The 25798-nt window shown below is 45.1% G+C and overlaps 3 protein-coding genes across 3 annotated transcripts; 2 read left to right on the top strand and 1 right to left on the bottom strand.

Moving 5' to 3' along the window:
* Positions 1–308: 308 nt before the first annotated feature.
* Positions 309–4289, top strand: GL218_07928 (uncharacterized protein; the record flags this gene model as incomplete). Its single annotated transcript, XM_033584708.1, has 5 exons — positions 309–636; positions 738–2021; positions 2076–2199; positions 3072–3899; positions 3992–4289. 5 exons carry the CDS (start codon positions 309–311, stop codon positions 4287–4289), a joined length of 2862 nt encoding a protein of 953 aa, XP_033441099.1.
* A 4181-nt stretch (positions 4290–8470) lies between these two features.
* Positions 8471–18140, bottom strand: GL218_07927 (Lovastatin diketide synthase LovF; the record flags this gene model as incomplete). The annotated part of the gene is made up of 14 exons (XM_033584707.1): positions 8471–8715; positions 8787–9440; positions 9544–10132; positions 10685–11932; positions 11995–12160; positions 12223–13646; positions 13706–13918; positions 13971–14618; positions 14724–16137; positions 16209–16443; positions 17038–17161; positions 17265–17475; positions 17528–17836; positions 17902–18140. 14 exons carry the CDS (start codon positions 18138–18140, stop codon positions 8471–8473), a joined length of 7719 nt encoding a protein of 2572 aa, XP_033441199.1.
* Positions 18141–22520: 4380 nt separating this feature from the next.
* GL218_07926 (Long-chain-alcohol oxidase FAO2) lies at positions 22521–24908 on the top strand (the record flags this gene model as incomplete). The annotated part of the gene is made up of 5 exons (XM_033584706.1): positions 22521–22837; positions 22908–24000; positions 24048–24132; positions 24177–24262; positions 24327–24908. The coding sequence occupies 5 exons, from the start codon at positions 22521–22523 to the stop codon at positions 24906–24908; spliced, it is 2163 nt and encodes a 720-aa protein (XP_033441198.1).
* Positions 24909–25798: the final 890 nt, after the last annotated feature.

Raw genomic sequence — 25798 nt, 5'->3', positions numbered from 1 at the left:
TACCGTCATTATGATAACGAGATACCTCCCTCCTTATTCTTAATCTTCAGACAGTGTCCTATGCTCGTCACCTTTGCGCGACTAGGAGCTAGCATTGCCGATATTAATGGGGAAAAAGATCGTAGGAAAATTGTTGTGCTTGAAATCATTCATGATCCGGATCTCGTTAAATATTCTCTCTCCACGACCGACTCTGGGCTTTCAACCCCTCAGCTCTCCACCACGTGGCGATCATCCTTGTCAATTGGATCCTTCGAACCCCCGACTTGTCACCTGTAAGCTTGGGTTCCGTAGCGGGAGTCGTCAAAATGTCCGACGAAGGACGCGAGCGTATCTGGCACCCGAGGCCTACGACCACGGCCACTTCGTCGGATGAAGCTAGCTCCAGCAATGCGACGACAACGGATAACGAGCCGTCAGGGTCAACCTCGACTTATACGGTGAATATACACAATCCTGCTGTCGCGTACGGAGGATTAAACCCCGAAATCGAAGAGCATGTCCTTGTTGTCGAGTCCGTTCCCGATCATGATTTGCGGTACGGTACCACGGATCGCCGCAAGATACTTGGTCCCGATTTAGACGAGGACCTTGATGTTCCTATACAGCGACGTAGTACAAGCGTAGCAAGCCGAGGTTCGTGAATCCACGCCTCCGTTCCATAAAAAACGTTCACGCTCTTTTCGTTAGCATGGGACCTCGGATTCAAAGACCCCTTAGCTGACAATTACCGACAGACCTAAGCCTCGTCCTTTCGTCTTCGAGCGGCGATTCCGATATAAGCCCTATCCTCAATCTCCCTACCGAATTAATTGATGCGATATTTTCCTGGCTTGCTCCTCTAGAGCTAGCCACCGTCTCCCTCGTCTGCCATGCGCTGCGAAACCATGCAAACTCCGATACCCAGTGGAGGCGACACGTACTATCGAACCTTCCGGGAAATCGTATTACTTCCCCGTATCCATGTCAAAGCTGGCGCGAGCTCTACATATCACACGACCCGTATTGGTTCTTGACGAAGCATAAGCTATGGTTCTGTGATCATGAGTTGACCGGCCAAATAATCATCATCCGTTATGACGAGCGGCGAGGCTGTATAGAAGGCTATCAGATGCTGGCTACGCGTAATAGAGATGGTAGCGAGCCATGGGGTGCCGACCAGGCAGTCCACATTCACTATTTCGAACCTACTGTAAAGTTACACCTCGACAAGCCCGTATTGCAGCTGGATGTAGATAGCTTGGAGAACAAAGTTCGTGGAAAGGCTCCAGCTTTACCTTTCCGACATTTCTTCTCGGAGCATCCAATGCGTATTAATAGTGGGACGGATCCTCGATTGAGCAACTTCCTTCTGGCAAAACCTCTTACTAAGTCCGCCCTAGTTGGCCGCATGATAGATGACTTTCCTTACGGGTATGTCTGGCCCCCGCCCGCAATTCCAACACGCCATCGTGTGACAGGCCAACCGACCGGTGTGCATCCGCTTGCGACATCCCTAAGTTATACGAGGTCGACGTCAGCAATGTGGCAGCCGCGCAATCGTTCAGAAGCGTCCGATCAAACGTTCCGCATTAGGCGATGGATGGAGATGGGGCCACCAACTCTCGGTGTGCATGCTGCCGAGGAGTTGGTAACTTACTCAACTCTTGACCCCGCCCTATATACTCCAACGGCTGAGAAACCGTGGAGAGGAATATGGGTTGGCGACTTTAGCGGGCACGGTTGCGAGTTTCTATTAATCAACCAGCCTGATGACGATAATGAGCAGGAACCTTTGGAGAGGCTTCAGGATGAGACAGAGTCGGAGTTTGAACAACGTTTTCTTCACGAGCGTGTTTATCGCGGCCGGCTAGAAGCGGTCAAGCTAACAGGAGACGTTAATGTACCGAGAGGCGAGTATACTTTTGTTGCTAATGATCTAAGCGACACTGGATTATTAGGCACGGCTAAAGAGCCGCCGTTCGAGGGCGCCCGTGTCGTGAAAAGTCGAGGCCACATTGCTCATATGGGATTTTCCAATGGTGAGATACTTAATACTTGTACTCTTTCCATCATTTCCACTAAACTATCTATAGATCGATATATCGAGTCACAGCTACTCTTACTCTCATATAATCGCCTGGCGCAGTATTGGGTCGGCTTCGGCCACATTAGCTTCTTCGAAAGAGTTGACATTGATCAATTTCTCGTGCCCAAATAGTATTACTATTACCATAAACGTATATATTATTTTATCAAGTACATAGCATTCTTAGGATCTAAGCCTCTATTTTCCCCCGGTTAACGTTACGATCTCAAACAAGAATATTATTGTGATCAAATCTACGGAATCCTAGGTGCTGTAATTACCTATTTATTCCCAAGTTTAAAGACGTTGTTGTACGTTACAATACAAAAGGCTATATTAATATACGCTATACAGTGTATTTAGTAGCACTTGACGAGCTGTACATACAGCATACTCATACTTCCTAAATGATGTCTTCAGTATGATAAGATGAATAGTACATTGATAAATATAAGTGGTACATGTAGGTATGGATTTATATCTAAATCCGATGTTCTAGGTTACTTTTTTGATAGACTCATGTATCGTAGCTCCATTAAATAAGCTACGGTCCGTGCTTTGGACCCCGGTTTGCCTTAGCGACGTCATCCACCATCATGCAAATTCCAGATCCAACAACAAATGTCAACCATTACATTACGAATTTAACGACACTCTAGTCTTCTAACTTCCATTGTTAACTTTCTAGCCCCTTTGTGTTTAGTTTTATTCTAGACTTGTCCAGTTGCCTTATCTTTTATTCCGTTGATCACCAAGCAACTACCAACCTAATACTTCTCCTTAGCCCTAGTTTAATCCTCTTCGATAATCGCCATACGCCGTGAAAAAGTCGGGGCCGTACTGTTGCTAGTCTAAACTTAGGATTGGGTGTTTTCTCTCTATAAACTAGAATTATCTTATATTTATACACCTACTGAACCCCATTACGTGAATACTAGCCGCGGGGCAAATATACGAGACTGAGCTGTGGTGGTCTCTAGACTAGAACACGGCCGTTTCGCAGTATGGCAGATAAGTATGTTATTCAAGTAACTGCTGGGTCAGGTTACGACTTGGATCAACACGTCATAGTACCAGTCAACACACACGAGCCGATTAAAATTACTAGCGAGCTAATCGACATCGACCTCAACGTTCGGGTACAAAACTATCGAGGCCTGCCAAGGAATTCGCCTACTACGTCCCCTTATTTCTCTCATGAACCACATGCTTCCAGCAAGGATCAGTACAGCATAGCGATTCGCTTTACACCCAAGAGGCCAAAAAGTGTTTCCAGCTCAAAAACTACTTCTACCAACTCGTCCAGGTCATCGACTCCGGAAACTAGCGGGGAAGATACTGGCGAAGAATCGACAAATGGCATATCCGGGGAAGATCTCCAGTTTGGTAATGACTTTGAACATCCAATCCGTGACCGTCTCCCACCCGGCTTTAGCTATGCTATGAACATCGTAAAATGGTGGATCGATCCCGGCCTTGAAGGCGATGCGTATGCAGATCAGCCATATCTCTACGGACCAGCCCTCTCATCATTTAACTCCGTTCACATTGGCACAGGAGAAGTTGATCCCGAAAAGGGCGGGTTATGGTTCGAGGAAGGTGGCGATGAAAATGGGTTGAAAGAGCGAGAGGCCATCGGCGCTCCAGCAATAGCAAAAGACCGCATGAAGTGGGCTTTGAAGCCAGCTAACAAGAGCAAATGGCTATTCCAGTATGATAAAACGTACTGCCTCGACTTTTTCAATCCGTATCTGGACTTTAGCGAGTTCAGCCTGCGCTTACCGGGTTTCACTCTACCAATTATGAAGTATTGGGATGGCCAGAGCTTACGGTAAGGAAATCCCCCAACGAACTAACATATTCTCTTTCCTACTGTGCTTTGTTAGGATCGTCCTTTCTCATTGCCTCGTTTACTATATATAGGTCCAAGCCGAAACGCTCACACACCCTTAGATACACGCTACGAAACCGGTCTACTAACGACACATACCTGGTTGTTGTATTTACACTCTATCGGAAGGAAGACGTCAACGAGGATGGGTCGATAAAGCCAGCTGCGTTAGAAGCCGCTAAGCAGGACAAGGAGGTCGGGAAAGTGGAAGCGGAAACTAGGGATGTGAGCAAGGATGAAGACTACCAAGAGGCGCGCAAGAAATTCGAGAAGTTGGGTGTCAGTGACGAGGGTAGTGGTTCACAGACTGGGGATGACGGAGTAGATTAAACGGGACGCTTGTTTTCCCATTAGACACGAATTATCAAGAGACTCCTTTTCTACGCGTAAATACTTTAGACTTTACTGAACACTCAGTTCTAACAGAATATAAAATATAATCCAACAAGCTCATCTCCACCTACTTACCCTAACCCCATCGTCAAACCCACTTGCTCCCGAGTTGCGCTAGTCCCAACCATTTCCCCCCCTTTTAGTCGCGAAATAATCCTTAACTATGATTGGCTGGTCGTGTTTACATGATATATACCGCAATGGGGGCCTGAGCAAACATGCAATCTTGAAGCAATCTTAGTGTAATGGCTATCATTCAGGCCTTCCATTATTCGGTAGTTAGCTTGAGACCCGGGTTCGATTCCCGGAGGTTGCAACAATCACTTCTTCGATGCTTCTGACTGAGGGTCAGAATGCGCTTTTTAGTCTATCCTCTTTTTTCTTTTTTTGTGTGTGTGTGTGTGTGTGTGTGTGTCGGTTTACTACATGGGGGGAGTGTTATCTTAGACTTGACTTTTACATGTAGGGCGACTATCACTTGGGAAAAATACCTATATATCTGTAACAGTAGAATCTCCGAGGTTAGTATACTGTTATCCAGCCATAAGATCGCCTACGGTGAAATGGGGCACATATTGTGGAAACATATAACGAATGATACTTTATAACTACCTTTACTCTAGGAAGAATCAAACAAAACACAAGTTGGCCGAAGGATACATATCCTGGGTCCCCAAATAGTCTAAAACTCTATCTAATTTTTACATCGGTAAACAATATTTTCTCCTGTATCTTCAAGGAATTATTGAAAAGGTATTGTGGTTTAGGCGGGGCTCCTTATCATTCTTTAGGAACAGTAGGTAATCATGAGATGATTTGTCTTGTAATTATACTTGTTAACTAGGTGATGTTTGTAATCCTAATGAACAATAATATACTAATTTTAGGCTCATAATGAACTCGTTTACATCAACTGGGTAGGCTGTGACTATCTACCTGAATATGTGTATATACTTTCCCACTCAGTCGCCCAATGCTTTAAGATTGCATATATGTAAGCTCCCATAGCTGTTGCTTTAGCTTCCATAGCTGTTGCTTTAGCTTCCAATCGCTCACGTAACAACAAAGTTGTTTCCTTGCTTCTTGCTCCACCTTGCGAAACGACGTGCATCTATAGCGTATGGAACTATTTGAACCGCCGCGCCGCCCGACGGAACATAGGACTCAAGGTCCTGATTCACTCGCCCCGCCTCTCGTTGCAGTGGAGCAGCTCTCACAACTGCGTGTTGGATACAGTACCTAGGTAATAGGTAGCCGTATGAAGTTGCTTTATAATAGGAATGACTGTAATCCCAAATTCCTGCCGACATTTTTCCTGTTGACATATTGTCGGGTTGGTTCTTGCGGTATGATTTCCCGGTCAAGGCGGGGAAGATGACGCGGAAGGTGTTTAATTGATATAGTTTATGTTAGATTGTTTAGGGTTGTAATTTGGTTGATTACTAAATGAGAAGGTTAGAGACCTAAAGACTTATTTTAAAGGATGAGGTACGAACCCGAAGATGCAATAATTGATGAGCAGAATGTCCCCGGCCAACATCGCCGGTTTCGGAGGAAATCTGTGATAGCTATTAGCCTGCCTCTTCATAGATGATTAGATAAAATGGTGAGCAAATTAACTTACTATTTGTCTCCGATGGACATCATCAGTGATCAATGATAGGTTAACGTAGGTAAATACTTTATTAGCCTTAGTAGGAGGATATTCCGCCGTGTATCCGTATAAATCGTGAGTAGGCGTTCCTGGAAGTAGCGATTGCAGTGTCTCCCTGTTCAAGGTATGAATGAAAAAAGACAGACACCAACGTCATTGTGGATCGTTTCCAAGTCACCTCTGAAGGGTTTAACGGTTATTTTGCCGAGGGTCGCGCTCGGGTTACGCCATTCTTTCTCCGTCTCTACCGCCATAGGAAAGAATGACTCGTGAGTGTCGCCGTTATTGAGGCCTTTGACAATCTGTTTGGCAAGCCTTCGACGTACCTCTTCATAATCTGTGGCGTTAGGTTGCAGTAAGTTTGTTTTGCCGCAGATTAGGGTTTGTGTGTGTTCTTAGAATAGAAATTGAAGAGTATTTATTGTTTCAGTCAAAGTTGAAAGCCAGCATGCAGGGCATTTTTTAGTTAAATGCCAGCGTAAGTGGAAGACATGCTGGATGGCTATGAAGGAAGATTTTGATGGTTTAGGATAGGTATGTGAGGTAAATATTAGGGTTAAGAGTGAAGTTTTCATGGGTTGGGAGGTAGGTGGGTTAGGATTAGGTCGTCAGGATGGTTAGAATTGTTAGAATTGTTAGGATTGTTAGGATTGTTAGGGTTGTTAGGGTTGTTAGGGTTGTTAGAGTTGTTAGAGTTGGGAGGAAAGGATAGGATTGTTAGGATTGTTAGGGTTGGGAGGAAAGGTTTTAAAGTTGGGGGAAAGTGGTGGCTTGTGTGATTAAATATTAATTGCAGAAGTGGGAAAAGTATTTTAGGGAAGGAGCAAAGTGAAAAGATCCTTAGGTATCTGTTTAAATCGCCATGGCGATCAGGTTGTGGAAGGTATGACTCAGAAGGGTGCCAGCGGCGATGTTGAGATGGTAGGATTGTTGACACTTAGGGGAAGGCATGGGTGGGGAAACATTCTGTCCAGCCATTTAGAATTCAAGTTTATGCTGTGTTAGTAGAGAGGTTTCTATTCTTATGTCCTTCCCTTTACCATGTTATACCTTGATGTCTCTTTCCTATCTAGAATCACATCTTTTCACCCCTTAGTCGCCTATTACTGTGGCCTCGAGGCTCTTTCTATTTGACTCTTGTAGTCAGAGACGACACATGGAGACGGCACATAAAAGGCAAGATAAGGGGTTTTAAGACTTTATATCTCAAATAAAGAATCGATATGGTTATCTGCGTGGTGATCTTATACTGTTGTTTACCCCTGAAACGAATAGACTGGTAGAGATATGACAGCGTAATAAACCCTTACATCGGCTTTAATAACTTCGGTAGCTTTAACACATAGGTACCTTAGGTATCGTATTATTCTATACTTGGTCCGGCTATTGGTGAAATAGGCCCTAAATAATTCGTGGATCTCCTTGTACACGGCTTATCCCACTCGGCAACAATTATCGTATATCATTGTCAGGATATTAGTAGGTACCTAGGTTAGGGTAGTTACAGGGGTAGATATACCAGATAAGGTACACGCAGCGCCCTCGTAAGAGGATAGAAGGCAGGCGTTAATGGTTCAATATTACCTATCGTGGCATTCACTTTGTGTATGACCTCACTCAGGGGTATAATATCTAACAAGTACCATCTTTCAATCACATTACGTTACAATGAGTGCAGTGTATATTATTATTAGAATCAGCCCCTAGCCCCTTAAATAGATGTGAGATTTTGAGTTAATATAAGATTATCTGTCAGCAGTTCGAACAAAGTCTCCAGATACTAATTCACAATAATGTTAGACGGCATTTACCATGTAGGTATACTATGTTGTAAGCACAACCATCCAGTTGTTTTAACGCTCAAAAGAGCAAATAGAAGAGAATTCATATACTACAGGGTAAATTACGGTCAGCGTACATATTACTCATTTATTCATATGTAATGGCGAAGTCTTAGTAAAAGTAATTATATATCTTATAGCCATACTGCCCTTCCTAATTATTACTTACCTATGCTAACGTATAGCCTATTATCCGAGATATTATGATAATGATCCTTGACCTAACGTTGAAGTGCACGAATTCTTGGGGTTCTATAAGCTCTGTAAATTGACTACTTAAATACAATTAAGTATCAGCATGATAGTGTAAATTTCAAATAAGATAAGATAATGGTTTTTAATTAAAACTATTATCCAAATTATTATGAGACTATTTACCTAAGTAAGGCATTAACCTATATAGGTACCTAGATACTAAAGTTCTTTAGGTTAGTCACTTGTCATAAGCTGACTCAATGATAAAGAGAGTGTAGACAAGCATCTTGTCCCGAGCATTCTGAAGTGATTCTTCTTGGACTATCCACATACTAAGAAGGTAGGCTCTAACATGGATAGAATTCGGAGGAAATATTTCAGGGTTAAAGGGCGAATGTCCTTAGATTCTCCTTCTCCATATTTCTTACTTAATAGGTCGAAATTGCTTTGGCCCTCAACCTTACCCCATACTTCCATAAAAATATCGGGAGAGGGACTGAAAGCACTAAGCCCCCTAAGGCCAGAGCACTATTGCCCCATCCGTATCCAAGCACTGCGTACATGCTTGGGGCGAATAACGGGAATAGGAAAGCCATTAAGCTCTTAAGAAATTGCTGTGCCGCCATGGCGCTACTTGTGTGTTCACCATACGTGTCGATAACATAGGCCGTTACTAAGAAATCTCAAGTTAGTGATTCCTGCCATAAATAAAAGTTATCAACAAATTATTTGAATACCACTTACTAGGTAAGCCGCCTAGTTGCATTCCGAACAACATGATAAATACTCCGATATCAACTAAGATCCAATGCAGCCGATACGCAGCCGTCCACCCATACATTAAGGCACCAACCCATGTGATGATTATTGAGGGGAACATTAGCGGTATGCGAGACTCTGGATTCTGTTTATGTGCCGGTAGCCGCTTGTATAAGTGGTCCATCAAAGGAGCACCGACCTGCGAAGCAGCCAACTCGCCAAGGGAGCAAGCGATGTAGTGTAGTCCGCTAATTTCGACTGACTGGCCATATTGAGACGTAAACAGAGCAGAAAATGTAGAGAGAACGACATACAAGATTCCGTAGTTGAATCCTGATAGAATGGCTGAAACTTGGATAATGGGATGGAATAACAAGAGACGAACCGGTCGTGATAGAGCTCTCACTAGAATGGTAACGGCCGACCTATTACCATCAATTATTTCGCCTCGAGTATGATATCGACTCTCTCCAGTTTCTTCGCGAAGGCGCTGGGCACGCCGTCGGAGTATTAGTGGTCCGTACGACTCGTGGAAACTAAAATAAGACACCAATATCATGACAGCTTGGAATGCAGAGGTAGCCCAGAACATCCACCGCCAAGTCGTTCGCGCAGCCATAAAACCACCAATTATAGGACCTGGGATGCTAATTAGATACGTTGGCCGGTCTAATGCAGCCACCCAATTATAGAGGAGATCTATCTCCTTTAAGCACCATCGAATCTTATGCGGATGACTTACCAACTGCTGCACCAAGCAAGGGGATAATCAAGTAGACTCCTAGCGAACTGCCTCGCTGTTCCGGCCTCCACACATCACCAAGAACACCACCGGCAAGGGAATATATAGCGCTGGCACCAAAGCCTGCAAGAAAACGAGCTGCAATAAGTGTGCCCTTTGTCGGAGCAAAGCCACAAACAATATTCCAAACGAGGAACCAGACGTTGGAACTGTGTAGAATAACTGTTCTACCGTATATTTCCGACAACGGACCAATAAGGGGCGGTCCAAAGACGGTGGCTAAGAGATATATAGAAAGAGACATGGCCGATTTGGCCGAGCTCATGTTGAGTTCATTGGCGATGGTTGATAATGCCGGGGCCATAATTGTCGAAACCATAATACGGTTAAAGCCTGTAGCGGACAAGACGTCGGTCACCATCCATTTACGGCCTGTTGGCCAGTCTAATGGGTTATCAGCATCGTAGGGTTGGTCAAAGGCGACGAGGAATGGATCAGAGTCTTTCTTGACGGTCGTAGCAGTCGGTATTGGGATCTTGGCTAGTTCTACTGCAACGGGATCGGGCGCCGCTTCAATATCATCTTGGTTCTTTGGCGTCGTCATAACTAGGAATATTACAGTAGCTTGGTAAGAAACTTAGAATAAGAGCAACTACTAAGGAGTAAATGCCATGGAACAATTGAAAAAGCGGTTTGGAGTAGACAGGAGGTGTATTTAATAAGAATTAGTTCGGCTAGCCGAAGCCGAAGCCGACAGCGAAGGCAGGCAGACGGACAGGCCTGAACACAGCGGTTACTTATGAGTCATCTAATAATGGGTTATTAAGCTATTTAGAGGTATTATGAATATAAATCCTTGAAGAGATAAACCAAAGACAGTAAGATAAGACCTGGGGTACGGGCTTTTTGCAAGCATCGTCGATTATATACAGTACCTATGTACCTGTAATCCTTTAATTGGCCCGGGATTATGCCAAGCCAAATTATCAATCAGATAAGATTGTTTGGGTTCTATGTACAGACAGGGATTATATATGTCAGCAAGTCAGGTGACTGCTGAAAGCCGCTTTCCCGTTTGAAACCTTCATTTCTGAAGGGGTTAAGACTTTACTTCCTTTACTTCCTTTACTTCACACCCTACAGTTCGTGATAGTAAATCTGCTTCCACAAGTGTTGCTACAGTATCCAAAGACTTGCGAGAACCCAAAAGGTCCAGAAATGGCACGTCCACCTTAAATGAGTTCCAAAGCCACGATCTAAACTCCGACGCGATCATGCTATCCAACCCAAATTGTGCAAACGACTTGTCGGGGTTGATTTGGTCTCTTGGTGTGAGTAGTAAATCCGAGAACCTCTTAATTAAGACTCGTAATATTAATCCCTTCAAAGACGACGCCCCAGTAAGTTCTGGTTTGAGAATATCAGTAATTTCCCGAGGTAGACCCCTCATCCATGGAGTCCTCATGATCTGCTGGTCGCCTTCCGAATTTCGAATTTCGTTTGAGCCCGTAGAATTGTGAGCAACTTCTATTGAAGCCGCTAGTATGGACATTCGAGGATCCTCCAGGGTCGAATTAGACACTTCAAATCCTTGATTCATTATTTTTCGAAGATTCCCAGTCTCCAAGCCAGTGAGTATATGAGCTGGTGCAATATCTGCTTGTTGCTGTCCTAGCCCACGGTGACTACTGACTCCTCCGATCGCGATATCGGTAAGCAGAAGAACGTCATTCTCGCTTAGAGGCTGGGTTCCTCTACGCAGTAGCAATTCTTCAATCTTGGGGTTCTCGTGAAGATAGCCAACGTCAGACACCATTCCTAATGCAAGTGATACGGCTGGTTTGCCTTGGCTCCTCCGCCAGTGTGCAAAACTATCAAGGAAAGAATTCGCTGCCGAATAATTGCTTTCCGTTGGTAATCCGGTAGTCCCATTCATGGAAGAGGTCATGAGGAAAAAGTCGAGAGCTTCGTCGTGTCCTTCAAGTGCGGTATGAAGATTCCACGTACCCGCCCATTTAGGCTTTACGCTCTCATGCCAAACCTCACTCGTCATCGCGCTGAAAATATCTTCATGAAGACCCATTGCAGCTTGCAATACACCACCGATAGGCCCTCCAAGGTCTTTGCAGGCTGCTATGCTTGCCACCACGTCGTCAAACTTTGTGACATCGCCCTTAATCACCGTGGTGCATGCCCCTTCTTGTCTTAACCAAGCTATAAACTCCCGGGCACTCGACTTGTCACAGCCTGATCTCTGGAGGAAAACGAATTTCTGCGCACCTCGTGACATCATCCAGCGCGCTAAACTTCTCCCTAAACCCCCAAGAGCGCCGACAAGAAGATACACCTTCGTGGAATCAAGTATTGTGATGTACTTTGGGGGTGCAACCTGGGACGCATGTGGTCAGCATTATTACCACTAATAACAGGCCGGCAAGAGGCCGAACTCACAGTTAAAAGGCTGTTTGGATTATCAAGAGAAATGACGACCTTCCCTATCCTGTCCCTGGATGAGAAATAGCGGTATGCCTGGGCAATGTTCGAAACATCAAAAGTTGTGATGGGTACGGGTTGGATCTGCTTGGAGCGATACAGCTCAAGGACATCCTTGACCAAACTGCAAATACAGCCATGGAAATTAGCAGGGTGTCACCGATAAAGAGAGGCATGCTAACTTACCCAGCCAGTATATCTCGATAGTGTTCTCCCTCGAGGAAAAACATCTCACTAAGATCGAAAGCGGTAAAGGTCGTGCTCCGGGAAAATATGTCCATTTCCAACCTACCGTCGTCAATTAGTTCACGTTTGCCAACTTCTACAAATCGGCCAAAATGAGCCAGACATCGCCAGCTAGCATGCATCAAATCTCCAACCAGAGAGTTGATAACAACATCGACTCCTCTGCCTCCAGTCGCAGCGTTCAATTCAGTCTCGAACGACTCGTTCCGGGAACTAAAAATATGCTCAGCAGACAGGCCGAGATGGTTGACTAAAAACTCTCGTTTCTTTTCCGAACCAACAGTGGCATATACAACCGCACCAGCTCGCTGTGCTAGACTTATTGCGGCGATACCAAAAGCGCCGGCACCTGAATGAATAAGGACTGATTCTCCGGATCGTACCCGTGCACAGTCGCGAATAGCGTATAGGGCGGCGCAGTATACAGTTGGTAGTGTTGTCATCACCGTTGTATCCTCGCACGCCAACAGTTTATGACAGGTCCAAGAGGGGACTCGTTCAATCGTCGAGAAGTTATTAGGCTTGAGCACAATCACTCGATCTCCTACTTTGAAGTTGCATTCGTCCGGCCCTACTTCTGTCACTAGCCCGCCAAACTCGGTAGCTGACGTACCGGTCTTAGTTTCGACACGTCCATTCATTGTATACACATCCTTTGCGTTTAGACTGACTGCTTTGACTTCGACATCGATGAAGCCTTTGGGTGGGGTGGTGTGCGGATCACAACTCTGTCGAAAATATAAGGAATCCATGATGCCAACTTTGCCTATACACAGCTGAGCTGGGGTTGCTTGGGAAAGTGTCAATTGTTTCATGGATGTGGGTGCTTTCTGAGTCCGGCTTTGAAACACCGAATTAATAGTGGTATTAGGCTCTATGCGGCTGACGCAAAGGAGGCCATTCGAAAGAACGAATTCTCTATCGTCGATCTTCTCGTACCGTTCTAACGCGCGGACAACACTTTGACAAGAACTCCGCGAGTCAGACAATAGGGCCTCAACAGAGCCAACGTCGATGACTGCAAACCGCAATGATGGCTGCTCGACCATGATGGAACGAGATAGCCCTTGTACTAATGTAAGATCGGGGTTAGGGATACCCATCAGGTTTGATCCAACCAACCAGACGATATCTTTCACTGAGTTGATCAAGCTGTGGAGAAGCTCCAGATCCCACTGACTCAATTCGGCCAACAATGGTCGTTCCACTTCTATTAGTGAAACACAAACTGTGTTCCCGGAGATCTCTATCGTTGGAAGCTGAGCTAGAGAGACGGTGCGAATCTCACGAGTCCCGTGTGTCTGCTCCAACTGTTCCGTCAGATCGGAAATGAAGCCTTGTAGCGACGGAGATGCCTCACGAGTCTATTGATACCCGTGTTAGTTGAATAGAAGGTAAGTTCACTTCTGATATATATACGTACGACTATGAGGACGCTTCGTCCGTCTAGAGCCTTCTGTTCTTTTCTACGCAATGCCACGATGACGCGATCTTCGATATCTATTACCTGAAACCTCGCTGCCGTTAATTCCTCTATGATACCATCGGATTTGTAGACAATTATGATCCCGTGGTCATTGACGAGAGATGTAAGGTGTTTTGGCGAATGCTTCCAGAGCCCTTGAGATGCATCGTCCTAAAGAATTATAAGCTACTCCGATCAGTTCAACGCCATGTCTGTTACTTACAATATGAATCACGACTTCGAACCCGGTTTTGTTAGTATCTGCCAAAACTCTACCTTCATCATCTGGCTTAGTTGACAGCCATGACCTATATCGGGGGAACGCGGTTCCGTCAGCTAGTAACTCTAGCCACTCGTTCCTTGTACTTTTATTTGATCCTCCGATCTCTAAAACCCGCATCCGAGGGTTTTTATGGCCTATTAAGTCTAGTATTGCGCTGATTATACCCTTACACTCGTCATCACCCGGTGATGAGGGTCGATCTCGAATAAAATTCGCAATATAATCCTGTAGTCGAGGCATTGTGTCCGGCGTAAGCCGCATGATATCCGGCTTCCAGTTCACGCCCGTCACAGGGTGCCGTTGTAGATGGGGACTACTGCGGCTCTCGTCTTTAGTCACTTTCCCAATATACATGGTCAATCGAACACCCTTCATCTGAACGAGGGACACCCCTTGGCCATCCCGCAGGGTAGAATCTGCTCTTAGGCTGGAGAATCCAGTTCGTTGGGATGTTGTGTGAATAACCCCCTTCTGTTCTTTATCGTCATCCGGAAGCGCCAGTGTCCTGATGCGACATTCCGAGATGAACACTGGTACATAAGCTCGGAAATATTCAGGATTTCCAGACGTAGCACTAATCAGAGCAGCCTGTAGGCAGGCATCGATCGTTACAGGATGCACAGGATAACGGTTGGCTGAGTCCCTAAGCCTGGGCGAACTGATTTTAGTAGTACATAAAACATCGGAACGTACTTGATCGCTGTCAGCTCGCACACCGGTTAAGTTTCGAAAATACGGCCCAAATAACATCCCTTCTTCTGCGTATTTCTCATACCATCGGCCCATATTCCAATCTCTATACCCACTTGAGCCTAGGACTCCGTTGAATCCTACTGCAGCTTCAGGTAGTGTATCGAATACTCTAATACTTCCCACGCAGTGGACGGTGGCCTGGCCAGCGGTCCAGGAAGATACTTTGAAATCGTATATGCTCGCCGAGGAGGTCTTGGAGGATATTCTCCGTGTATTAAGGGTAGTGTGCAGCTCTATAGGCACTTGCTCCAAGTCACTGTCCTCAGGCACCACCATAGCAGAATTAATGCTGACATTATGTAAATCAAAGGTTGGACGCCCAAGCAAGGGGTTTCCACTTGCCGCTCTGGCCCTGGTTACCGCTTCCATGGCTAAAGCGAAATAACCTGTAGCTGGAAAGACCACTTGGTCTTCAATTCTATGGTCGCGAATCCACGGCATCTCGTTCGGGCGCAGAACATTTCTCCAGCTCCATTCGATGCCGTTCCCGGCAAGTTGTTGGGAGCCAAGAAGCTCGTGGCGAATGAAAGGGCGGTTTCGTAGCTCACTACTCTCACGAGGCTCAAACCATTGTAGGCCGGCCGAATAATCCCAGGGATATGGAGGCAAACCCTGAAACAAGACACGACTTGTTTTTGGAATGGAGTTAACAGCTTTCCAGTCTAATTCATAACCGTAAGTGAACAATCTGCCAGCGAGTCTCATCATACTCAGATGAGCGTCTTGTCCCCTAATCAGTGATGGACTATACGGAATAGCTCGCTCATCGAGCAGCGCAGCTCTCCGAATTTGATTTATGGGACCTTTTAGTGCTGAGTGTGACCCTATTTCGATAAGGTGGAACCTCTGGCCCCGGATGAGATGCTGTAAAGTCGAATGGAATCGGACCGGCTTCTCCAGATTGTCTCTCCAGTACTCGGCCATTGGTGTCGAGGCATCAACAAGTTTGGGGCCCTCCTGTTTGTGGTAAACGGTGGAGTACATATTTGCACTAAAAGGGGTATCCCGAAGCTTATCCTCAAGGTAGGGCTCAAGCAACTTCTCGTATAACGTACCAGCATTTTTCATCCATTGGGAATGATAGGGCTGACCATCTGTCTCTAAGAGTCGACAGAATGTTTTGCGATTCTGGAGTTCCAATTGTATCTGCTCAATACAGCCCTTCGGTCCACTCAATGTGACGCCCTCAGGTGCATTGAAACAGGCAACGCAGACTTGCCCTACGAGACCACATTTCTGTATGATCGCTTCGGCTTCTTCAGCACCAAGTCCACAGGCAAGCATAGCGCCCGAAGTGGGGTTCTCTGCTACAGCATACCCTCTAAAGTATGCAACAAGAAGGGCCTGAGACGCGCTGTATGTCATAGTTAACGTACTGTCCTATCTACATCGACACGCGATAGAGTCTAGGGTAGAAGAACTAACCTTAGGAGGCCCGCCGCATACGCTGCCCCGATTTCGCCAGATGAGTGGCCTATAGTGGCAGAGGGCTGAACACCCCAGGCGTGTAAAATGTTAACGAGGCCAATCTGCACAGCGGTACATATCGGTTGACTCCTCACGGCTTCATTGATTAGGCTCTTGTCAGTATTATCCCGCATCATGCTTTCCAGAGTCCAGCCGGGTGCATATGGCGGGGGAAGACTTTGGAGAACCTGATCTAGTTCTCTGATAGTGCTAAGAAAAACTGGACTACTATCAAGAAGTGCTTTTCCCATACCATGGTATTGCGCTCCTTGACCTGTGAAGACAAATGCGAAGTTTAACGAATCTACTTCGCTATAATGAGAGCCTTCAGCTGGCTGAATTGCCCAGTCTTCTGGTTTTCCGTCTTGACTAGGTGTTACAAGCAATGACGTCCGATATCTTAAATGCGTCCAGCGCTCAGCTAAAGTATAGCCCAGGCTTCTGATGCTCGGAGTATCGCACGACTGGGCAAGCTGATATATCTGGCCAGTACGAGTCTCCAAAGACTTTTGTGACGATGCTGATATTGGTAGCAATAGGGGCTGATATTTGTCATGTAGCCCATTCGCGGTTGGGGGTAAATTACCTGTGTAGCTAGAAACAGACTCTAGTATTACATGCGCGTTAGCGCCCCCGTAGCCAAAGGAACTGAGACTGGCTCGTTGAACTTTCCTTGGCCACGGCTGGGGCTCAGTAACAACCTCCATATTATGGCGGTCCATTTCAACTTGGAATCACGAGGTCAGTCAAAGGTCCTATCTCGGTGAGTAGAAGGGAATTAACTAACGTTTTGGATTGGGTGTCTCAACCCCGCGAGTGGGCGGAATCATGCCATGTTGAAAGGCTAGGACCACCTTGATCAGCGACGTAAGGCTGCTTGCTGCTTCGCTATGCCCAAAAGCCGGTTTTGTCTGAGTATTTTATGGGTGTTTAGTAGGTGAAAGTTATAACGTCCATGTCTCGTCTTTTTCTAGCATATTTCAAATCACGAGACAAGAAAAGGGGTTCACTCACACCTCCAATCATTAGGGGCTTCCTGCTATCTTTAGAAAAGCAATTTCCCAAAGCATTCAACTCAACATGATCTCCTAGCTCCGTCCCAGTTCCATGGCATTCAATATAGTCTGTATCGGAGAAGTCGAGGTTTGCATCTTTGTAAGCCTTGCGAACTACGACTTCCTGGAAGTCTGCACTGGGGTATATCATTCCAGGGGTTCGACCATTCCTAACATGGATATTAACATAATGCAGATGACCGAAAAGGGCTTAAAACTTACGAGTTGACCGCTGTTCCACGAATGATACCGTAAACGGTGTCGTTGTTCTTGATAGCCGAAGACAGACGTTTTACATACACAACGTTTACACCTTCAGCTCGTGCATAGCCATCAGCTGAGATGTCAAAGGTGTGGCATGTTGAGGTTGGAGAGAGCATGCCGGCCTTCATGGCTGCAATATGTGGTCCTGGGGTCATGATCAAGTTAGAAGCAGCCACGATTGCCCCATCGCATTCTCCTGCTTTGAGGGCAGCCACAGCTAGGTGCAGGCAATAGATCGAAGACGAGCATGCCGTGTCGAGTGTTAGGCTGAGTCTCATTGTAAGCGGTTTTCACACCAATAAGCAAATTCCCTTTTAGGACGGAACACCTACCTTGGGCCATGGAGGTTGAACGTGTGGCTGATTCGATTAGCTAACATGGTCAACCCAGATCCAGTAGCTTGGTAGCGCCGCAGATCATCGGGATCTCTCATTTGCATGAGTAGGTTGTCTTGGGTGAAGTTCCCTACGTATACTCCCGTGTTGGAGTCGGACATATCATTGAGAGATGCTCCGGAGTTCTCAAAACACTCGTAGACTACCTCTAGAAGCTTGCGCTGCTGCGGATCCATCTGTTTTTATTAGCAGGGAATCAAGAGTAAGCCTATTAGGAGCCCTTCCTCTGCGTTGAGCATAAGATGGTTTGGGGTTCCGAATGATTAAACGTACTGTACATCGTTAGTTTCTAGGAGTACTGGAGATGAGTTTACTTGCTGACCATATGTAGCTTCATAGTTGTTTATACCGAAGAATTCATTATCGAACTGTCGAATGTCTTCTCGTATGAAGTACCCACCGTCCACATTCGTCAGTCCGGATTTATCTCCCTTCGAAGAGTAGAATCCTTTGATGTTGTAACGTTCTGGAGGGATGGGTCCCTGTCCAGACTTCTTGTCCATGAGGAACTGCCATAGTTCAGTAGGCGATCGAACATCACCCGGAAGACGACACGCTGTATTTCTGGCTTAGTATATTATTTCATATCAGAGAGTGCTGTAGAAAGAATTCTCACCCATCCCAACGACACAGACTGGATCACCTTCTTGGAGACTACCCCCTGACCGACCATTACCATGGTGGTAGGTTCTAGTATGTCCATTGAGGTCCATTATATCATAAACGTGCTGTCTTTGGAGAAGTCTATTAACACGGTCCAACGACTTCAATTTCACACTTGATTATACTCAAGAAACAGTAAAAGTTTTGGAAGTTGAAAGCCAACACTCGCAGGCCTAACAATTATCACGTTGCACGGCTAGATATAGACTACCCAGAATACATACAGAACCCAACAAGCTTCATTCATATCTGATCATATTCTAGGACTACGAAGCTCTGCAGGTGATGGGGAGAAAGCGGCTACGCCCGTCCCCTAGTCTGTTGCACTGCATCAAATCAGGAAGCATTTGAGGCAATAATGGAATTTGCCTTTGAAAATCTGTTACCTGTCCAAATTCTATCCTCGTATAGCTCTAATCGAGCATACGACAGCACCATACCGGCAGTAGGGTGTTGGAGGATCAGATATTGCATTGGCGAAGGTAACATTGAAGATACCGAGGCATCTTTAATCGAAAGGATCGTCCAACTGACCAACATCCAGTTCTGCAGCAATCGGGAATCCTTGTCGATTCGGCCATGTAACCACCCTCAATTTACTTTGAATTATCATGATAGATGCCGCGTCTAAGAATGCCGCCTTTTCACCTTGGCTTGGACACTTCGCGGTACAGATCTGGCGGTGAACTTCAACTTCTGATCGTGAAATCAAGTGCATACCAATGTGTCAGCCAAGGAGTCCAATACCCCAATATAAGCACGTTTCCACGTTTCCACCAATGAGTAGAATAGGTAGGTAGTTCACCTTAACCGTCACAACACGGTCATATAAGCGGAGATAAGGCGGTTAGCTCTCTACTCAATAGCGTATTATGCACTGCTACCTTCTCTATCCCCAGCGCCTCTTCTTCAGCCTTAAAACGAGTAAGGATCCGTAAACGATACCGACGTACATTACCACCTAAATCTATACTCCTGACTATTGGATTAAGAATTGCAAATGGCAAACAACAAGCCAGTGGATATCAAATCAATTCCCATATATACACTAATTCAATATAATTATCTGACATATTATGAAGTATTCGGTACTTCATTTAGTAAGTCGAAGCACCGTTACTGGGGCCACCCTAGTGGGGACCACCCATTTCCCATACAAAATCAACAAAATCACCTATTCATAACTCATCCAAGAAAATAGCTAAAAATATCAGGATTTTAATTTTAAATATAGTACAGTGTCGTTATTGTGTACAAAATTTGAAAAAAAGATCGGATCAATATTCATGGCAAAATGATTACAAATGAGCACACTAACAGATACACATACAAATTTATATGTATAGCTGTTAACGATCATTAATGCTTATAACTTTGCCAATTTATATAGTAAAAATCCCATTTTTATATAATTGGATAGAGAAATTTTCAATGCAACTTTTAATATTGAAAGCAAGTGTATAGCTAATTTTTTGTGGAAGTTATGAGCCTTTATAATAAAGTATATAAAATTCCCATATATTTTTGAAACTTTTTAATGCTAAAAAATGACCAAAAACAACACTTCTTACAATTTTACCACAAAATGGTCATAACTAAAATTTGGAAAAATTTACATAGGCTATTATAGTAGTAAGGAGTTAAAAAATAAAGACTGTATATTTTTAGCTATTTTCTTGGATGAGTTATGAATAGGTGATTTTGTTGATTTTGTATGGGAAATGGGTGGTCCTTACTAGGGTGGCCCCAGTAACGGTGCTTCGACTTATAAAATCGGCATTTCACTATTTCTATACGAGCCGCGTCTGTTGTCGCTACTAGGAAGAAAAGCCTACGACTATCGTGCATGGGGAACAGGCTCCCAAGGGCAATGATTCCTAAACCCCTCTTGCTGTCTTCCATCCCCAAGTATCTCCTCCCTCGTAGTAAATTCCGTCGTGAACACGATCCCTGACTCCACTCCCGGCGTCGGTCTTTTAGGCTCTGATAACTCGGGCCCCATCTGGTCGATTGACGATAATGTTGTGAGAGGGACATTGTTCTCGTCCATCTTCCGATAGCGCTTGAACGTGCTTGGTTGGCGTTGTCCCGGGAGCGGCCATTTGCGATCAGAAATATCTGTGGTCTTTTTAGACGTGCCTAGCCATGATCTGAACGTCGTAGATAACATGGATAATAAACGAGATCCTTTAAATGCTGCTGGGATGGCAGGGCCCGCAAAGATGAAAAACATGCATGTCATTTCGGCGATACACCAAAGAGATAATGCCCCTAGCCAATAAGCCTTATCTTCGGTGAAATAGTATTTGATGGTGTAGGCAAGTCGAGAAACTGCGGATGCGCAGGCGCTGTTGTCATTGGTGTTAGCCCTCCCTCCCTAGGTATGTATGCCGGGCGTGCGAGGACGTGCACTTACAAGAGACCAATAGTAAAAACTAGCGAAACACCAATCTTCTTGCTTTTGGACATTTGAAGGCCCCAGATTACCCTTTGTGGGAGTATCAGGATCATAAAGTCAAGGACAATGTTAATACTTGCTCCAGCAATAAGAATAGCGTTTATATTAAGGCATTGACTTCCTGGGATCAGTTGATCCCATATTCGATCGTGTGGGAAGCAGGAGAAGTTTTCTATTAGAATCGCGATAGCGTAGAAGAGAATGTTTAGAACCATGATGGTATGGCATATCCAGTAGAAGCCGACTCTTGATCGATGAGGAGAAAATATACGACACCATTCTTTTGGAATAGATGCTTTCATTATGATCATGGTCGCTGAATATAGATTGGTTCCTATGTGAACGATCTGGTCTAGTTAGAAAAGACATGGTAATCATAAAGACAAGACGTCTAACTGAATTGAGATTCGCCTACATATAAGTGCGTGGTCATATCCTTGACCCGGATATCCCATTGATGGACGAAGAATCCAATATCGTGGAGTAACCAGTAAGTGACATATATATAACCAACATAGGTCCCCTAATTGTCTTTAGATCAGTATATCCACTTCACGATGCGATTATATAGAGTTGCACTAACAAAAGCTGCTATGACTAGGTCTATTAAACATTAGTCAAACACATTCTACTTGAAAATAAGTAACCGTCAATGCAGTAATACTTACAATCCTCAATAACGGGTGTTTTGGTGCACAAAAACCTAGAGTAGAGTCGGACAATAACAGAAAGCGATGATATAACGAGACAAAGAGTAGTCGCGATAAATGCCATAGCAGTATGATTTGGCGGGTTAAAGAAGTCAGATTCCATTCCGTCGGGGGGCAGTAGTGCAGGTCCGTTGAGAACTGCCTGCTGTTCAGCAGGCGAGAGGGTGACAAACTGATCCGCCGACATCTTGGAATAAAAAGGGTACGTAAGCCCCTATGCTAAGGAATTGACAATAAGAAAATTGAAGACTTGGGATATGGAACTCATGAAATTTCTAGTTACTTCAAAGATAAAGTATATGGGTTCGGAAGCCGAGGAGAGATATCTTTTGCAAAGGAAATTACTGCCTCATCCTGTAAGGCTTGTAGGGTCGTAGAAGTCTGGGCCTTTTGCAACCACCCACACCAAATCATATGATTACCTGTTAAGAAGTTGGTGTAGGTAGGTATGTAGGACTTTTTTTACAGCCACCAAGTTACACGACATTTGGAGTATCAGGGGCGTGAAGGATGGGATGGGGGGGTGAGACGGGGAGTAAATGTAACAAATATTTATTTTGACCTATGGTGGCACGGTACCTGAAGGATTGCCTCCTTACGATCGATCTACTCAACCTTCTCGCTTCGTGATATTTCTCCTGTATCCATTTCAAACATGTTACCTACCTAATTCTACTAAATCAAGATCGAATCGATTGAGTATATTCAATCGAAAAAAAATAACAATGACAGATAACGTGTTTACGGAGGACCAATGGCAGGCGTTGTTTGCACTCGTTGACTCGGTTGTTCCCTCTGTAGTTGTGGGTGAATCCAAGGCGACGAATAGCAATGGTATCACTATCACTCAAGATGAATTTGACGACTTTTACCGACAAATTCAGCGGAAAATGACAAATCCGCCTACAGCCAAAGAATTCCGAGAATATCTGTCGGCACGGCCTGTGGATAATCCCAAGTTCGTCGGTGCTCTCAAAGGTACCATTGCCAACTTGTCTCCGACTCCAGTAAAGCAGCTTAGCTTCATTCTAAATGCCATTTTGTATGGAATCACATACTTTCCTTTTCCGTCTTATGGCATATCATCGAAGTAGCATTAACAAGGTGCATAGAACACGACTCGGTAGCTTAATCAGCACTGGGTCCTTAACACCCCTTACCAAACAGTCAACACCTGTACGAGAGGCCATCATCCAATCATGGCAACGGTCCTGGCTATTTCTTTGGCCCATGCTTGCTAAGAACTTCTTGGTCATGGGAAAAGTAGCTTGGAGCGCAACTGATCCCCTCCTGCTGAGGATCAGCGGGTATGAGCAATATGCGGAAGATGCTAGAAAACCAAAGCCTGGGCCTACGATAGATTACAAGTTCCTGCAGTTCCACGATCCGCTTCCAGAAGGCGAGACTGTCGAAACTGATGTACTCGTCGTTGGTTCCGGGTGTGGTGGAGGCGTCTGTGCGAAAGTACTTGCGGAAGCTGGTCACCGCGTCATCGTAGTCGACAAAGGGTATTATTTCCAGCCAAGCCAGCTTCCTCTAACCCTGGACACTATGAGCAGCTTGTTCGAAGGCGGAGGCTCGATGTCAACTGTCGACGGGTCGACCTTTATTTCCGCGGGAAGCTGCTGGGGAGGGGGAGGTACAGTCAACTGGAGTGCAAGTATCGCGACTCCGGACGAAGTCAGATCTGAGTGGGTAGAAGAACATGGATTGGACTTCTTCAAGGAAGCTGATTATGAGGACTCGATGGACCGAGCCTATAAGATGATGGGGGTTAGCGAGTCGCATGTGCATCTAAATCACGGCAACAAAGTTATCCTCGAGGGGTCTCAGGCTCTTGGTTGGAACTCTAGGGTTGTTGCGCAGAACTCCGGTTCCTCTAGACACAGTTGTGGTAGCTTTTGTGCTCTTGGTTGCCGGACAAGTACGAAGCAAGGACCTGCCGTTAGCTGGTTACCTGCCGCAGCGAAAGCCGGCGCTCAATTCGTGGAAGGATTTGAAGTATCGAAGATACTTTGGGATGATGAACACGGATCGAAGAAAGCAGTTGGGGTTGTGGGAACTTGGACACCTCGCGATGCCGATGGCAACGTGCAAACCACGAAGGCCAAGACTAAGAAACAGGTCTACATCAGAGCTAAGAAGGTCGTCTTGTCAGGTGGTTCACTTAATAGCCCCCTTATTCTATTAAGAAGCGGGTTGAAGGTTAGTCTTCGTTTGCATTGGTTAGATGAGTCGTTAACACTACATAGAACAGTCATATCGGGAAGAACCTCTACGTGCACCCTTGCAGCGTTACGCTATCCATCTTCAAAGACGAAGTCAGGGGATGGGAAGGTAAGTTTAACTCCGTTCAAAGATAACGTACTAACACGGCCGAGATGAAATCTTGACGAGCCTTATGTACGAATTCGAGAACCTCGACGGTAAAGGCCATGGTGTCCGTGTCGAAATAGCGAATATGCTTGTGAGTGGAGTTCTATACGCGTTATTCATTTCTCGTATGGTATATCTGATGTCGCCTCTTACAGCCGTTCATGTCCATGCTGCAAATTCCATGGCACAGCGGATTGCAGTACAAGGTCGATGCTCTAGGCTTTCGACATATGAACAACTTCCTCTCTCTAGCGCGTGATCGCGACACGGGCTCGGTATATCCAGACGTCGACGGAAGCCCTATTGTCGCTTATACGCCGTCAAAGTTCGATCGAGGAAGTATACAAACCGGGGTAATCGCTGTCGCCAAGATGTGCTACGTCCAGGGAGCCACAGAATTGATCCCTCCGATTCGAAGCGTCCCGTCTTTCAAGAGTGGCACACCGGCTATCGAAAGGAAAGTAGATGATGCCAGGTTTGCTAGTTGGATCAGAGAGCTCGAACAGGCGGACTTCACCGACGCCCAGCTGGTATCTGGACATCAGATGGGCTCTTGCCGCATGAGTAAAACCAAAGAAAAAGGTGTAGTGGATCAATATGGTAAGGTGTGGGAGACCGAAAACCTGTATGTCGCAGATGCGAGCGTATTCCCTTCGGCAAGCGGAGTGAATCCTATGATTACTATAATGGCCATTTCTGATCGGATTGCTAGGGGTATTGCAGCGGATTTAAGATGAAGACTTTCGAACATGTAGAGGTTTTCGTCTTGGATACAAAAATGTGTTAGTGTAACGGTTGAAAAGTCTTTTTCATAATTGTATAACTTAGGTATCTCGCACATTATTGCAACTAATAAAAATTATTTCATACTTATTGTCGCACAGCATAAGAAGATGCCATTCTAATAGGTAATTGATAATCTTGATGCAAGATTAATTAATTGTCAACGGCCAATATTAGTTTACACGCCCCTGGGCGTAACATATACAGATAAGCCTTGCCTGCTCATTGCTTTGACTTTTTATTCTCCGTTATCAAAGTTGCCACGGAAAGAGACGCGGTATCAAATAATAGCAATATCAAAAAATAGGAGGTCACATTCAAAAGACTATTCCTACCTATTTTCTAAACACACCGGTCGGTGTGGCAATGTACGCGTCGCAGCGCATAATGTATTGTATGGTTCTAGTGCCATTCGAATCCTTCCGCTCGGCTTCATATGCACAATAGGTCCGGGCTGCTTTCATTTCATAACGTAGTTCTGACGGTTGTGAATAGGTAAGACTTATTTAGGTTGTGGTTGCGAAGTTTTGAGGATCGATGGTACCGTAACATATTTTCTTCTGCAAATAGCCCTGGCATTCGCTGTCGGTTTCGTTTAGGTACTTCGTTAGGTTAGGTATTTTGGGGGCTGAAGGATTCAGCTTAATGACACCGGAAACGGTGTTCCGTCGGCATAACACGCATGTGTGATACTAATGGGCAGGGATAAGAATCCTATTTATAATACCGTATAATTGAAATGTAAGTTCCGTTTATCCAGTACGTTAGTACTTGATAGAAATAAAATGACTATTGAAGCATTATGTTGAATACTTATAGACAGCTAATTACTTACCTACGTACT

Source organism: Daldinia childiae (assembly GCF_008694065.1).
Source record: "Daldinia childiae strain JS-1345 chromosome Unknown Scaffold10, whole genome shotgun sequence".
Lineage (NCBI taxonomy): Eukaryota > Fungi > Ascomycota > Sordariomycetes > Xylariales > Hypoxylaceae > Daldinia > Daldinia childiae.
This window is presented reverse-complemented; position numbering and strand designations above follow the sequence as displayed.